This window comes from Metopolophium dirhodum, chromosome 1 (genome assembly GCF_019925205.1).
Source record: "Metopolophium dirhodum isolate CAU chromosome 1, ASM1992520v1, whole genome shotgun sequence".
NCBI classification, from domain to species: Eukaryota; Metazoa; Arthropoda; class Insecta; order Hemiptera; family Aphididae; genus Metopolophium; species Metopolophium dirhodum.
In genome coordinates, this window is record NC_083560.1 from 86,908,687 (window position 1) to 86,924,770 (window position 16,084).

The following is a 16,084-nucleotide window of genomic DNA, read 5'->3' on the forward strand; positions in this document are numbered from 1 at the left end:
CCAGGCATGGCGTATTTTTTTACCTCTAGTGGGGGTAGTATTCGATATTTCCATTATAATTTTTGCATTGTCTTCATTCCCATCTTTTCTTTGGTTCATTGCTGCACTAAACATCAATTGTGATGTACTAAAACATGAACGGAGATGTTCAGTTTTTGTTCTTTTAGTTCTGTCACTGCATAGTTCGAAATCAACCGGTGGTCGACCGGTATTATGGGTAGAAGTAGAACCTATAATATTTATATTATAAAATAATTAATAAACGATAATATAATATAAATTTATTATAATTAAATATTAGGAGTTATAGGAGCTAAAAAGGAAAAGTATGCATGCAAATACGATGTATACATTTCTTTTTAAATATACATAAATTGTTAATTATTATCACCAAATGTTCAAAATTTGGTGGAAAAAATTAAAATAGAAAAATATATGGACTACCTGAAGATGTACTAGCAATAAATTTGTACGCAATGGCTGGAAAATGAATTTCAGTATTGAGCCACTCGGAATTTTTGTCCATAAAGCGATCATTTGTTCTATTTGATTGCGACCATTTATCAAAAAATCTAATACCATAAACATTACATTCTAATTATAGTAATACTAGCTGAAATTTTATATAACAAATTAAATCTTACTTGTTAAAAAACTTTGTTTGAAGACATATTTTAATAGCGTTAACTGCTTCTTGAATCTCTAGACACGTGTTATTTTTGTCGATTTGTAAGCGCGAACACACATAATTTAGGGCTATTTTCTTTTTATCGTCATTAGAATTAGCACCAATATTTAAATGAATGATATTATAAATATCTTTCTTTAAAATTATTTTTGTAGCTGCCATAATAGTGATTGAAGTATTAGAAAATTATAAGTACAACAACGACCGCGACGCAAACACTGTTACTGCACATAAACGATAAAACTATGACTAAAATTGGCGTACAATATATTACTTTTTGAGTCGTAACCAAGGAGGGGGCAGATACGGGCAGAAAAGTTGTGCACTATATTAAAGTGGAGATAGTTACTATCTATAAAATGTGACAATGGATGGGGAACACAGGGGATAAGTGTATTTTAATCACTTTTTTCCTTTATTATAATGGTTGTTATTACCGATACCGTTATTAAACGTCAAATTTAACACAAAATATAAAACCACTATTGGAAATAACACATTCATACAAGTCTTTAACAAATATGCTATTAAATATTTAACAACTATTTGGTGATTCATAACATTAGAATTTACTTATTAATGATTTACAAACGGGGATAACTATTCGAAAATGTTTACATTATGATACTTTTTCAAATTAAAATAGTAATTTTAACAGTAAAAATTTTTTTATTTCGAAATTTGTTTGCAAAACACAATTTACCAACTAATAAACTTAAATATTTCTACCCTTTTATTAAAAAAAAAAAATAAAAAAAATAGACTTTCGGCCAGCTTTTTTCGATTTTAAAACACTGTGCGGCGCCGCCGTCTGTGGCCCACGGCAGTGCCTTCTTTGGTGAGTGTGTTCAATAAATATCATTTCATTGCAGTACACCATGACTGTATGCCCTTCTGACTGGACTTCTAATACTGTTGTATACTCTCGTGAGTTTGATGTACCTACTGTGTATTTCAAACCTAACTTAATTTCATAACTTAACTCAATGGCATTCAAGCTTTTTGTTGTAACATAATACATATGACCTCACAAAAGTATACTTCTAGACCTTATAAATACGGTTTAATACACAATATCAAGTGAATGACATATTATAACAAAATTCATGATATTACACTCATTTGGATCACATATCTTCATTATTTCAAGTTTGATCAATTTTCACAACATTTACAATTTATGCAGTGCTAATTTCATTTCATTTGTTTACGTTTATTCCATAGTATGTAATTTTTAAAGTTAAGCCAATGACAATGAGTAGTACCCAACCTACGGTTAAAATTCCTTACATGCTTAATTATTCACTGTGCTCTTAGATGCATATTATTGTTTCTGTTCTCTACTATACTACCATACTGTAATGATATGCTCACACATCATTATAATAAATAAACTAAAATCTTACAGAATAATAAATAACGGCCAGACTGTCGTTCGTAGAAATCGGTCATCCCCAATAAAACTATTGTCACCGACTAAAAGGTCTTTGCCGCCGAAGAGAAATCTAGTTCGGGGAAATACAAAAACGTTTGATAAAAACCGCCTACCTCTCTCTGGTCGGCATATCCGTGTCGTCTCTTAAATCAGTGCATGAGCACCAACCACCAAAGTAACAACCTCTCAAGTACCAAAGAAAACCGATTTCAACGAGCGACAACTGGACTTCTTATGCAAGCAATAATCAGTGCGTTCGTTAATTCAATTTGTGTATTTGAAGTAGTACTTTATTTTATCTAAAACCTAAAAATCCTACAATATTGTCTACGAACAACTGCGAATCAGGTAAGGCATTTAATATAATATTTTATATTTATTGCGTTAATACACTATATGTATTATACTATACACTATACACTTTTTACATAAAATTACATTGTATGGTGTATTTGATCTAATTCTCGAATACACGACCTCGACAGCCCTCCGAACACCTGGAGGAAGGTAATAGCTTAATTTTACTATTTTAACATCTATTTTAATATAACTATCGACAGGAGTCGTATTTATATTCGTATTTTTATTTTATCTTATTTCTAAGTTATTACAATACTATACTGGCTCGGTACAACATTCTTGAAAACTAAATGTCTATTTTATCATAAAACTTTCATTCAACTTATTATATTATAATTAAATTGTAGAATAACTTGAACGACATTCAATTGTGTTACTGCTGTTTCAGATTTCAAACACTTTGCTTACCAAACACTGGGTCAAGCTTATTTTACCTAGATTAACTCATAACTATACTAATATATCAACTTTTACTATAGGTTTATTGACCTAAACAGAACACTTAAGGTTTTCTCACATAAATTTACATTTTCTTAATGTTACTACTACACAAAGTAGGTATTACTAGAGACTCCTAACTAACCTCTCCTTTTTTTGTGAACTGTGTACTGGATAAGTGTTTTATAATTTCACACATTGCCGTACTGTTAGCAATGTTAAGATTATTTTAATACTTTCTTTCCTTTATTTATACAACTAACTTTGTTTGTACTACGGTGTAACATATTTACTACTGATGTGTGTTATATCAATACTTAGTGGTGATAAATATAGGTGTGCTTGATTTTATCACATTGAAGACTCTTTAAACAATAACACCACATATATGATTTTATATTCAACCTTACATTCAACTTATCATATAATGATTTCACATGAATGCACTTATTGCATACGAGTACCTACACTTACTGTTATAGAGTGCAATACATTTTTTAAATGTAAGTCGTTATTGTTGTTGTTACAGTAATACCTAACCAACACAAGATTGAACACACAATCATTAAAATGTTTTCTTTTTATTGTTGTAAGTTAAAGTTCTGTATTAAATAACACATTTTTTTTTCTACTATTACTACTACTACTACTTACTACTGAACTAGGCCATTTGTAAGTTGTGTACTACAGTACGCATCACGAAAACGTGCGGATGACCGCCGCGCGCCCGTGGCAATTTCTTGTTGGTGGTGGCCAAACTGTTTCGCGCCAAATATAAAATTTAAAACTCGTATTTTTATATAAGTCAACAAAAGACAGGGACATTTTTAAAGGTGCAGGTTAGTTGTTTATTTTTATATTAATAAATTATGTGTATGTATTTAATGATATTAAAGTCAACAAAAGACAGGGACATTTTTAAAGGTGCAGGTTAGTTGTTTTTTTCAAAACGTATAGTACCCGTCGCGCCAGTGGCGCGCACCTGTGATGGATCAAATATTGAGGCCCGCTGGTTTACTGAAAAACCGACACACGGCGCGCTGCGGTCATCCGCACGTTTTCGTGATGCGTACTGTAGATAAGTATTTTATTAGTATTTTATTTTAATACTTAATACAACATTGTACTGATGTTAGGATGGACAGAGCTTAGATTTAGGCGTAGTCACACACATTATTTTGTACAACTCTTTGAAAAATGATTTGGACTACAACATGTATACTTTTATACTTTTATACAGTGCAATACAGTTTTACAACGTTTCAAAGTTATTGTTGTTAGAAAGATTATTAGTATGTATGAAACAACTTAAATATTCTTCTGTGGATTTCTTTGTTCTATGATTGGTACTTGTAAATACAACAGATATCTTAACCTAGAGCATTGTACTGATGTTATTTAGGTAGACCTTTTTCTCTTGAAAATCTCTTAACAACATTTATCTTATACTATCTATATTGTTGTATTGATGTTTTACACACCTTCAATGGCATTTAGTAGTATTATACATGTTCTACGGTTACAGTTAGTTATTATATTATTATAGGCATTTGGAATGTTTTCTTACACAGTTAAAAAAAAAACATTTATATTAACATACATGTGTGCTTATATATTGTATACATTTGTAACAATGATTACAGTAACCATGCAATATGTTCACATATCTGATATTGTATACTTAATATTGTGTTTATACAGTTGAGTGAAAGTAATAATATACATTCTACTACCAATAAACAAAATACTTTTCTCGCACACTTCTTAATATTACCCCCACCACATCACTATTTACTACTGACCTAGGTTTACTCTCCTTCATTTGTAAGTTGGGCACTAGATAGGTATTTTATCATTTCACATGTGATACTCTTAGACTTAGACTCACTCTAACTACAACATGTATGCTTTTATTTGTGTGACATAAACCTTATTTCATATAAATATTCACTTATTGCATATTATAGGTACCTACGCTTACTGTCATAGATAGCAATAATTATTGTTGTTATTATTATAATTATATAGAATTATCAATACAATTGTACCTACTCTAAACTCAACCTAACTTTTAGGTGCTTGGGGATGTCGAGATGGAAGAAAGGGAGGACGTGGAGGGTGTGGAGTACGAGGAAGTCGTTGGCGTCCCAGTGGATATAGGTGATGATGTGGAAAGAGTGGAGGTGGTGGAGGACGTGGAATTTGTTGAGGAACAGATGGACGGAAGGGATGACGTGGAAGTGGTAGAAGTTCAGATGGACGGAGGTGATGACGTGGAAGTGGTAGAAGTGCAGATGGACGAAGTGCAAGCGGAACTGGAGTTTGTGGACATGCTCGACGAGTTGCAGCCAGACGTCGACGAAGAGGTCAGTAAATATGTCTTACTTATAAAAAAACCATAAATAAAACTTATCATTTAAATTGCAGTTCCGACCACTTGCCGTGGGTGAACAACCCCGAGGGCGTGCGCCAATAATTGACAGGCAGGCAGGCGTGACACACCCGCTTCCAGAGCAGCACAACGCGGGCGCGTTAAACAGAATCTGCACACAGTGTAACGCCCGCCACTTCGAAGGCGAGGTTGTGGGCCGGGATGCCAATAGGCACTTCTCCACTTGCAGTAACAACGGTCAAGTGACCGCTGCAAGACAACACGCGTTGTTGCCCGCCCCTTTTTTACTAATGAGTTTGTTGATTGGAGATTCACAGGATGGTCGTAGATTCCGAGACGACATTCGCCGGTACAACAACGCCCTGGCATTCGCTGCGTTTAGCTGTGGCACAGACGACAGGCGTTTGCGAAGGCGTGGACCGCGAACGATGTGTATCCAAGGCCAAACTTATCAGGGGATAAATAATGACGTGGCCGTTGACCGAGTAGATGCCAACTACTGTCAGTTGTATTTCCTCGAGTCCGCAGAGGCCAACGCCCGCCGCGTTGGGATGGCTCTGCAGAGAAATCATCGTGAACTGTCCGTAGTTGTGATGGGACTATTGGACAGTTTTCTGCGGGACGTAAATCCGTACGCAATGGCTTTTAAGTAAGATATAAATTTATTGTATTTATTAACATTAGGAATATGAATTGCCCCTTAGAGTAAATTTCTTTTACAGATACCTATCTCAAAGTAGACAGAAAAAACAAAAAAAATTACACACTGTAACCAATAAACTAACTATGTTAACTGTCAAACTAGATATTACGTTGATATTAGACACTCACAGCTACCAATATACTGCAGTTATTACTTAATGTTCATTCAAAATAGTATACAAAGCAAAAAATTTTCTTACCTTTATTACTTAAATTATATTAAATATTATATGTATTTTATGTGTTTATTATAATTTTACTCTGCTACCAACAGAGTTATATGTACTTCTGAATGATACAGGTAACATTAAATATAACTTAAGGCTGGGACGTTTTTATATTTTATATGAAGTATAGGTTTTATTGTTATTACCTAACCTATGTGGTCTCCTAAGCTTACTACACTTCACACACATTTATAATATATATATTTATTATTATGTATTATGTTAATTATACAATTATAGAGTTAAATGTACTGAATGATTTATTTATGATTTCTACATGGAGTCTGTCCAAGTATAAAAATATACATGTCTTATTTGTTCCAGGAACATGCGTGAGGTGTGGCTGGCAGAAAGAGACCTAGCCGACGCCGATCCCGCAGGTGTGCGACCTAGGCCAGTGACGATGCATTTTGTCCGAGATGCGGCCCGGGACGACGGGCGAAACAACCTGCCTACCGCAAACGAAGTTGCGGCCGTGTTCGTAGGCGAAGGGGGTCGTCCGCTAAGAGACATTAATCTGGTCATCTACGATACGAATCCAATCAACCCGCAACACAGGATGCAAACCATGCCATCGGGTTAGTTAATAATTATTTACTATAAACACAATTTTTTACACAGCTGTCTCAAATTGTTCACTTATATTCACTATATTTATTGCACATTAATATCAACACCATCAAATAGAATCATAGTTTTTTTTGTACAGTAAAGCTGACACTGCGATTTTAAATTTACATCAAGTATACACTACATTTTGGACATTCTTTTGAATGAATCTATTAAATTCTATTACTTTAACAATCTGAGGTACAATTATTTTAATAATCTTTACTGATATTTTGACAAATCATGCAGCAGTCTCCTATTTTTTTTTTGGCGAAATAAACAGATGAAAGACTATGAAGGATAATTATATTATTGTTCGCATTTCCGACAATAAGTGTCGTTCAAAGATTTATCAGTGATTAGAATGTTAGATAGACAGGCCAGGAATTCTATTCAGGACATAATTTAATCATAATAGATCAGGTATTGCTATTCGAGCTAGGGGACCTATGTATACATAAAATATTAGATAAAGTTAAATTAACAATATTAAATTCCTTACAACCATATTCATTAAAAATTATATTCATCTTGTAGTGATAGTATGACAATAAGTCGTGTTATGATTTGTATGTAGTGTACTATATAATTTATCAATAATCAAACATAATATAGTCACATTACTTCGGTGCTTAATTTCATGATTTGTTTGGACTTCATAACAGACATCACTTACAAATATACACTATAAATCCTTGGAATACAAAGAGATCAGAGTTTATATTTTTTTTATACATTACCTTTCTTTTGCGGTTATGTACTTGCTATACTCACAACACAATCGCAACTCCATCCTCTAACCCCCAGCTACTACAAATCGTTGATTTAGCAATTCACTTTAAATAATATATACCATTCGTTACATTTCACAAGGGTCGTGTCACTCGGATCCGATGTTGTATCCGCTGTTTTTCCCGTACGGCGAGGCCGGTTGGCATAACGGGATGTTGCAAGCGGGCAACCGACGAAACAATGTCCGCAATCGCAACAGTATCAGAGAGTTTGCGTCCTACCGTTTGGCTGTTAGATATCAGGGAAATAACGACCAAAGGCATGAACTGTTTAGTTTATTACATCAAGGTCGGTTCTTGTTGCAGATGTATGTGTGCGACCAGTATGTTCGAATGGAGTCGAACAATCTGAACTACATCCGTTTGCACCAGAGGGATCTCCTCGCCGAAGCGTATCAAGGGCTCATGGACCATGTCACAACAGCTCCACATCGATCCCATGGCGGTCGGGCGTAGGATCATATTGCCGTCGACGTTCACGGTTAGCGACCGATTCAACAAGATGAATTATCAAGACGCCATCACCGTAGTGCGTACCAAAGGGAAACCCGACCTGTTCATAACGTTTACGTGCAATCCCAGGTGGCCAGAGTGTTCAACAGGAAGCTACAGGAGCTAATAGGTGACATAACTGTAAATCGTGTGTTTGGTAATGTCGGCGCTTACGTGTACACTATCGAGTTTCAGAAACGTGGTCTGCCCCATGCGCAGATAATCCTGGCGGAGGACTGTAAGTTCCGCACGGCCGAGGACGTGGACGACGTGGTTTGCGCCTTCTTGCCGGACCCCGCAATCGACAGGCGCTTACACGCCTGCGTCAAGTCTCACATGATCCACGGGCCGTGTGGAACAGTCAATCCACAGTGTCCGTGCATGGTGGACAACAAATGCTCCAAAGATTTCCCGAAAGCGTACGCAGAGGAGACTGTGTACGTTGCGGACGGCGGATATCCAAAGTACCGCCGACCGGATGACGGCCGGGTGGTACTTGTGAGAGATCGTGAGGTTGGTAACGAGTGTGTAGTGCCATACAACCCTTACCTTCTGGCCAAGTATGACGCGCACATCAACGTCGAGATATGCACGTCCATAAAGAGTGTCATGTATATCTACAAGTATATATACAAGGGACACGACCGTGTGACGTTGGAAGTTCAGGACCAGGATGAGATTGCCAAGTGAGTCTTAACTTAATTTTATAATTTACATATTTCTAAATTTAGGTATAATGATTATAATAGTATATTGTATATATTGTATATGTTTATTTAGTGTGTTTTTTGTGTAGGAATTATTTACTACTTTTAATGTTCAGGAATTTTAAATATTAAATTGGACAATTTTTAAAATTCACATAAAAATCTTAAATTTAAAAATTCTGTTACTTAATTACATTTGTTTTTATTCCATTGTATTACTCTTGTTTTGTTTTTAATTTTAAATATGTACGTTTCAGTTTGAAATAATAAAATTACTTTGGTTTGACATTGGCTAAAAACTAAAATTTTAATGATTAAAGAACTTTACTTTTTTATGAAAACATTTCTACATTTTAATAAGAATATTCAGTTGGGCAAAACTTTAGGAACTTCTACATTTATAAACTATTATTATTATTATTACATTTAATGCGTTATATCATGTTTTTTCATTCAAACTGTGTATAATAAACATTCTATTGCATACAGTAATAAACATCAATTGAATAAATAGTTAACTAATAAATCATTTATTAATTTTTAATAATTCCCATCAATAGTGTCTAAGATTTTTACAATTTTATATTACATTTAATCCTTTTTTTCATGTGTCTTCATTCAAGCTGTGTATAATAAAAATTCTATTGCATACAGTATTAAACATAAATTAAATAAATAGTTAATTAATAAATGATTTAATAGTGTCTTAAGATTTTTATAATATTATATATTAATTTTATAATTGTATATTACATTTAATCCTTTTTTTCATGTGTCTTTATTCAAGCTGTGTACAATAAACATTCTATTGCATACAGTATTAAACATAAATTAAATAAATAGTTAATTAATAAATGATTTAATAGTGTCTTAGGATTTTTATAATTATATATTAATTAATATGTAGGTTGTACCTTATATTATGTACTTCTATACAGAGAGTTCTATAGGTGGTCTACATTATTATTGATAGATTTTTATTATAGGTATTACATTGAAAATTATTACCATTCCATCATTATTAGCATATAACAATATTTTATGCATGTGTCATTTTTAGCAGTGTGTCCAGTGTGTATGAATTATTTTACTCACTATTTTTTAGGTTTTTAGGGTAGTTGTAATCGTTTACCGATAACTTTTAGTTTTTTTTACTATTGTATACTAGCTATATTATATACTTAACATTTAATGTGTGTTCTTTAGGTATTATTATTATTACATTAAATTTGTTATTTTATGCTTTTTCATTCAAGTTGTTTATACACATTACATTGCATACAGAACTAAACATCAATGACATTAAGTACACCAATTAACTAATATACCTAATAGATATAAATTTTGGTTTATAACCTGATCTAAGTTTAACCGTGATCACATAATATACTGTCTCAAATTGTAAACTTTAACACCTCGGCAATGTGAAACACGCTTTTATGGATTGTTATTTTCGTTGGCATAAATTAACATTCCTACAGCAATGCCATTCTTAAATAATATTATACAGTTATAATGTACTCCACCTGATACAAATTTTAAAAATAAATTAAAATTAAAATATAATATAATATAATAATAATAATAATAATAATTTAAATTTTGAATATTTTATGTGTAATTTTCACAGTACAAAATATAAATCGAATTAAATACACCGATTGTACACTGTTATCACCTTGATCACCTAATATACTACTAATATACTAATACCAACTCTGTAAATTATAGATTAAATTGTATACTTATATAAATTAATTCATAACATTCACTAGACGTCCACTATGATTATATTTAGCTACTCGAGTTGACATTAACAATTTGATTTCACGACATTTATTTATCAAAACATCATAATATATCGTTCAACGGTTGTAGGGATTCTTCGTCATATGCACATTGTAATGCAATGCTTTGTGTCTACAGAACAAAAAATAAATTACATTTACTTGAATTATATAATAATAATAATAATACCAATCACAACACCAGACGGTATCATCTATAGAGCCATTGTTAGTTATCTTTTCAATATTAATTTTCAGTTACGTAAACTCAAGATATGTCAGCCCACCAGAAGGCATCTGGCGGTTGTTTTCGTACAAATTGCACGGCAAAAGTCACACGGTCGTCAGACTTCCTGTCCACCTGGAGGGTCGTCAGAACGTGTACTTTGCGCCGGGCCAAGCAGAAGAACGGCTACAGAACCAAGCTGTGCGTAGTACGAAACTCGCGCAGTTCTTCGCGCTCAACACAACAGACGTGAATGCTCGAAAATACTTGTACCACGAAATACCGACGCATTACACCTGGCAGATGCCACGTAATCAAGAAAACGTACTCGTAAGAAATGTCACCCAATGGTTGCCGCGGCGGATTCGGATGGCAAACGTTACGTTGGCTCGGATGTACATAGTAAACCCACTGGACCGGGACCGTTTCCACCTGAGATTGCTACTTCTGAACCGAAGAGGCCCGAAGTCCTTTCAAGACATAAGGACGGTGGACGGAGTCGTTCACGAAACATTCACGGCGGCTGCCGTTGCACTCGGATTATTGGAAGACGACCGAGCGTGGCGGGATTGCTTGACGGAATCGGCGACGTTGGACACACCGCTGCAGCTGCGGTATCTGTTCGTCACTATACTGGCTTTCTGCGAGCCCTCAAACCCGCTGGCGTTGTACGAGGCGAACGAAGCAAACATGATGGAGGACTTCAACCGCCATCTCCAAGACGTCGACCGCGCGAGGGCCGCGTGTCTGGCGGCCATCGAGGATCTACTTCGTGTACACCGGAAATCGCCGGGCGACTACGGTCTGCCCCTCGCTGACCCCCGTCTACTGGAACCGCTGCAGGACGACGCGCTGTTCCGGGCAATAGACGCGGCGGCACGGTGGGCCCCACAAGTAGACGCCTTGAACGCCGAACAGCGAACGGTGTACGACCGCGTGATGGCGGCCGTCGACGAACAACGCGAGGTGGCGAAAACTTTCTTCGTCGACGGACCCGGGGGTACCGGAAAAACAACGCTGTACGGATGCCTGATATGGGCGCTTCGGCACCGACCTCCGCAGCGGGAGGTGTTGTGCGTGGCGTTCACCGGTATCGCCGCGTCGCTCATGGACGGCGGCATGACCGTACACTCGACGTTCGGACTGCCTTTCGGCACGCTGACCGAAGACTCGACGTCCAGCGTCACCATGCAGTCCGAGCGAGCGCAGAAGATACGCAACGCGGCGCTCATCGTCTGGGACGAAGCCCCAATGTCGCCGGGACTGCAACTGACGGTGGTGGACCGCCTGCTCAGGGACGTCATGGCATCGGAATTACCGTTCGGCGGTAAAACCATGCTGTTCGCCGGCGACTTCAGGCAGATATTTCCCGTGGTCCGGAGAGGGACGAGAGCCGAGATCGTCATGTCGTCGATCAAGGAAAACGGTCTTTGGCGCGTCATGGAGCGCTTCAATCTGGTCCAGAACATGCGCGCGGACCACGACGTGGACTTTGCGACTTGGTTGCTTGAGCTCGGCAACGGCTGACTGCCCGCGGTCGACGGCGTTCCGAACACCGTGCAAATCTCGCGGCAAATGGTATGCGACGTTGATGATTTGATCGATTTCGTGTACCCGCAACAAATGTCGTTGGCCAACGTCGACGAATTCGCTCGGAGAATCGTTGTGTGTCCCACCAACGAAGACTGTAGAGGTGTCAACAGGGACGTGCTGGAGCGCGTCGACGGTGTTCAGATGAGCTACACCGCCGTCGACACCATGATGGCGGACGATCCCGACGAAGTGGCCAATTTTCCCACGGAGTTCCTCAACAGCTTGGAACCGGACGGCCTGCCGCCGTACCGGCTGACGTTGAAGGTGGGGTGCATCGTGATGTTGCTCAGAAATCTCGATCCGAGGAGACGACTGTGCAACGGTACGAGGTTGGTGGTCACCGAACTGCGGCGTCACAATTTCAAGGCTAGGATTTTGGGCGGTGAAGCACAGGACGACGACATCGTCGTGCCCAAGATACCGCTCACGTCCAGCGGTGAGGACGACCTGCCCATCTTACTGCGGCGCCTTCAATTCCCGGTGAGATTGTCGTTCGCCATGAATATCAACAAGTCGCAGGGTCAGACGTTCGACAGGGTAGGTTTGCTACTGATGTCGCCTGTGTTCACGCACGGGCAGCTGTACGTAGCGTTTTCGAGGGTGAGAAACGCACAGTCCGTGAGAGTTGGCATGTACGCCGATGATAGCGGGCGATTCGTCACCAAAAACATTGTGTACAGGGAAGTTCTGTAATGCATTATGTGTTGACAATGGTAAGTGTAAGTCTAGCGGACGCTCGATAATCAAGGTTGGATGACGCTCGATGTTCAAGTCTAGGTGACGCTCGATGATCAAGTCTAGGTGACGCTCAATGATCCAAGTCTAGGTGACACTTGATGTTCGAGTCTAAGTGATGATAGATTATCAAGTCTAGGTGACGCTCGATGTTCAAATCTGAGTGATGCTAGATTATCAAGTCTAAGTGACGCTAGATTATCAAGTCTAGGTGACGCTCGATGATCAAGTCTAGGTAACGCTCAATGATCAAGTCTAGCGTCACACCAGATGTTCAAGTCTAGGTGACGCTCGATGATCAAGTCTAGGTGACGCTCAATGATCAAGTCTAGGTGATGTGGAGAGAAAGTTTGACAACCTCCACGTGGTCTCTCTGGATGCGAATACTCAAAGGTGTATTCGTAACTAATGTCAAACGGTTTGTTAGGATTTTATAATATTGTACAGTCACACATACATTTGTCAATAATTAATTTACGCTATATCAATAATTATTTATTTATACCTACTTCAAAATACATGGTCAATGTAATGAAATGTAAAAAAACATTTAAATAATATTATGTAACTTTCTAACGTTAGTTTAAATTATTTGACCTTTTTATATGTTTTGTTAGTATTAATATCATACAATGGATTTGATATTGATGTCTGTATGAGTAACTTTTTAAATTAGTTTTTACTTTTACTTATATAATATTAAATTTTAAACACAATTTGCAATAACTTTTTATATTAATCTAAATATCTGTTAATATAATATTATTATAGTTGAAATTGCATTCACAATCCTATACTGTGATTGTATTTATATTTGTTATACTATGCTATTATGAAACTTTTTACATTTGTTTTTTACTTTGTACCATATAAGATAATTTGGTATTCAACCACTAATTGTTATTATAGTACTCTAGCTTTATATTTAGCTCTCTATAACTTTGCTATTCATGTCTGTATGAATAACTTTTAATAACAATCTAAATATCTGTTATTGATTTGTTGTACATATATTAATATATTAAGTAACTTTTTACATATGTTTTTACTTTGTAATGTATAGTTAATTATATTCAATATTTTATTGGTATTTGACCACCAATTGTCATTACAATGTTTGTATAATATAATATAACCTTTAAACGCCTATGTCAAGAACTTTGTGATTTATATCAGTATGAATTATTTTAAATAATAGTCCAAATATCAGTTAGCTTAAAGTAGACTGTATTGTTATGTTTGTATTGTTTTTACTGTGATAGGTAACGTTTTAATTGTATCATCAATATTTTACTACCTACCTTATTATTATTATTACCTACCTATTACACTACTATTTGACACAATTCAATACTATAAGCTATTTTACCTCTCATCACTTAGAATTACTGGTAATTTGTAAATAATTTGTAACGTCTATGTAAGAATAAAAATAATATTGCAAGGCGACTCATGACTTATATTTAATAGCCTAAAGTTTTATTTGTATCGTCACCGTATTATAATGATACATCAGTATTGGTTGGTGTTCTTTGTATTACACTGCCTATTTTTGTGATACACATCTACCAATGGCACAAACTATTCAAATACATAATTACACAAGTAAACATATCACATCAGACCCCTAGAAATTGTACATCTAACACATAGGCTACTCATATTATTATACTCTAATATTACTACTATTAACTAATGTGTTAACCATGATTATTATATTAAGGTAAGAAATAAAAACAAGACATGTGAAAAAAAAAAAGTTTTTATTCATGAGATCTGAAAAATATTAGAGGAAAAAATATTGTTAGGATAATGGCATTACAAAAAAATTATTTAATTGACAACTTACGGTGTTGATATGATCAGCGCCTCCAACTGCCGCAACGCCGATTCACACGTGCCACCAGCCATCGATTCATACAACGTCTACAATTTATATAAACAAATTAAACATGGCATTAAAAGGTATTCTCAAATTCACAACTAACTGTGGTCTCTCCAATACCACATGTGTGCATTCATATCTTACAATTTTGTATTTATTTAGCACTATTAGGATTAAAAATATTACTTACGGTTGATGCCATCGGGGTTGATGTTCCGATAGGTTGGGGACCGGGAGTCTGAGTGCGTGTCGACCTTGCACTCAGACTCCGCGGCGGCCTTATCCTAACGGAACTCAACCCCCCACCACGTTGTGTGGCTGGTGCTCTCCTAGGTGTTTGGGGGGCTATAAATATAACAAACATTATTAATTTTATTTTTATTTTATTATGAAAATGCGATATACACTCACCGAGGCATTGCCGGACATTGTGCCCGTAGTTATTACATCTATAACATCCTGAAACATAACTATTTTCTGATAAATGTTGAAAATTATTGAGTGGTTGGACAGCCAGTGGATAAATGGGTTGTTCAGGAACTAAATATTTTTGCTCTAAATCGGTCATCAAAGCAAACATTTTGACTTTTGCCTCAATTTTCCCAGCACTTAGTAATTTTTTAACAGTTATGGCTAAAGTTTTAAAAAACATGTCAATTTCATCAAAATTATCTTTACTTTTTAACAATTTTTCATTTTGTTCTTGAATTAGTTTAATTAACAAGTTCGTTTCTTCTGATCGTTTGGTTAATGAATCTGCAGTTTTGTTTGCCTTTAAAAAACTACGTTTTTTCGTTGCTGATTGTTTTGGTTGGCTGAACGTTTCAGGTGAGTCGTCCTATATTTCATTTGATGTATTTTCAAGTGCTCCTTCTTCGTGTACAATACCAACAGGTTCTTGTGATTCATTTCTGGGCACGTTAGAAGTCGACCTGATAATTAAAAATATATTTAAGAATTGAATATAAGAATATACGCATATAATAGTGTACAGTACGACACTGTTAGTGTAGTACA

General features: G+C 36.1%; 2 protein-coding genes across 2 annotated transcripts; both read left to right on the forward strand.

Annotated features, from left to right (window-relative positions):
• Positions 1–5,014: 5,014 nt before the first annotated feature.
• LOC132943432 (uncharacterized) lies at positions 5,015–12,381 on the forward strand. Its single transcript, XM_061012427.1, has 7 exons — positions 5,015–5,287; positions 5,349–5,962; positions 6,567–6,820; positions 7,725–7,950; positions 8,015–8,171; positions 8,225–8,820; positions 10,887–12,381. Exons 1-7 carry the CDS (start codon positions 5,015–5,017, stop codon positions 12,379–12,381), a joined length of 3,615 nt encoding a protein of 1,204 aa, XP_060868410.1.
• Positions 12,382–12,429: 48 nt separating this feature from the next.
• Positions 12,430–13,140, forward strand: LOC132943436 (ATP-dependent DNA helicase PIF1-like). Its single transcript, XM_061012440.1, has one exon. It carries the CDS (start codon positions 12,430–12,432, stop codon positions 13,138–13,140), a length of 711 nt encoding a protein of 236 aa, XP_060868423.1.
• Positions 13,141–16,084: the final 2,944 nt, after the last annotated feature.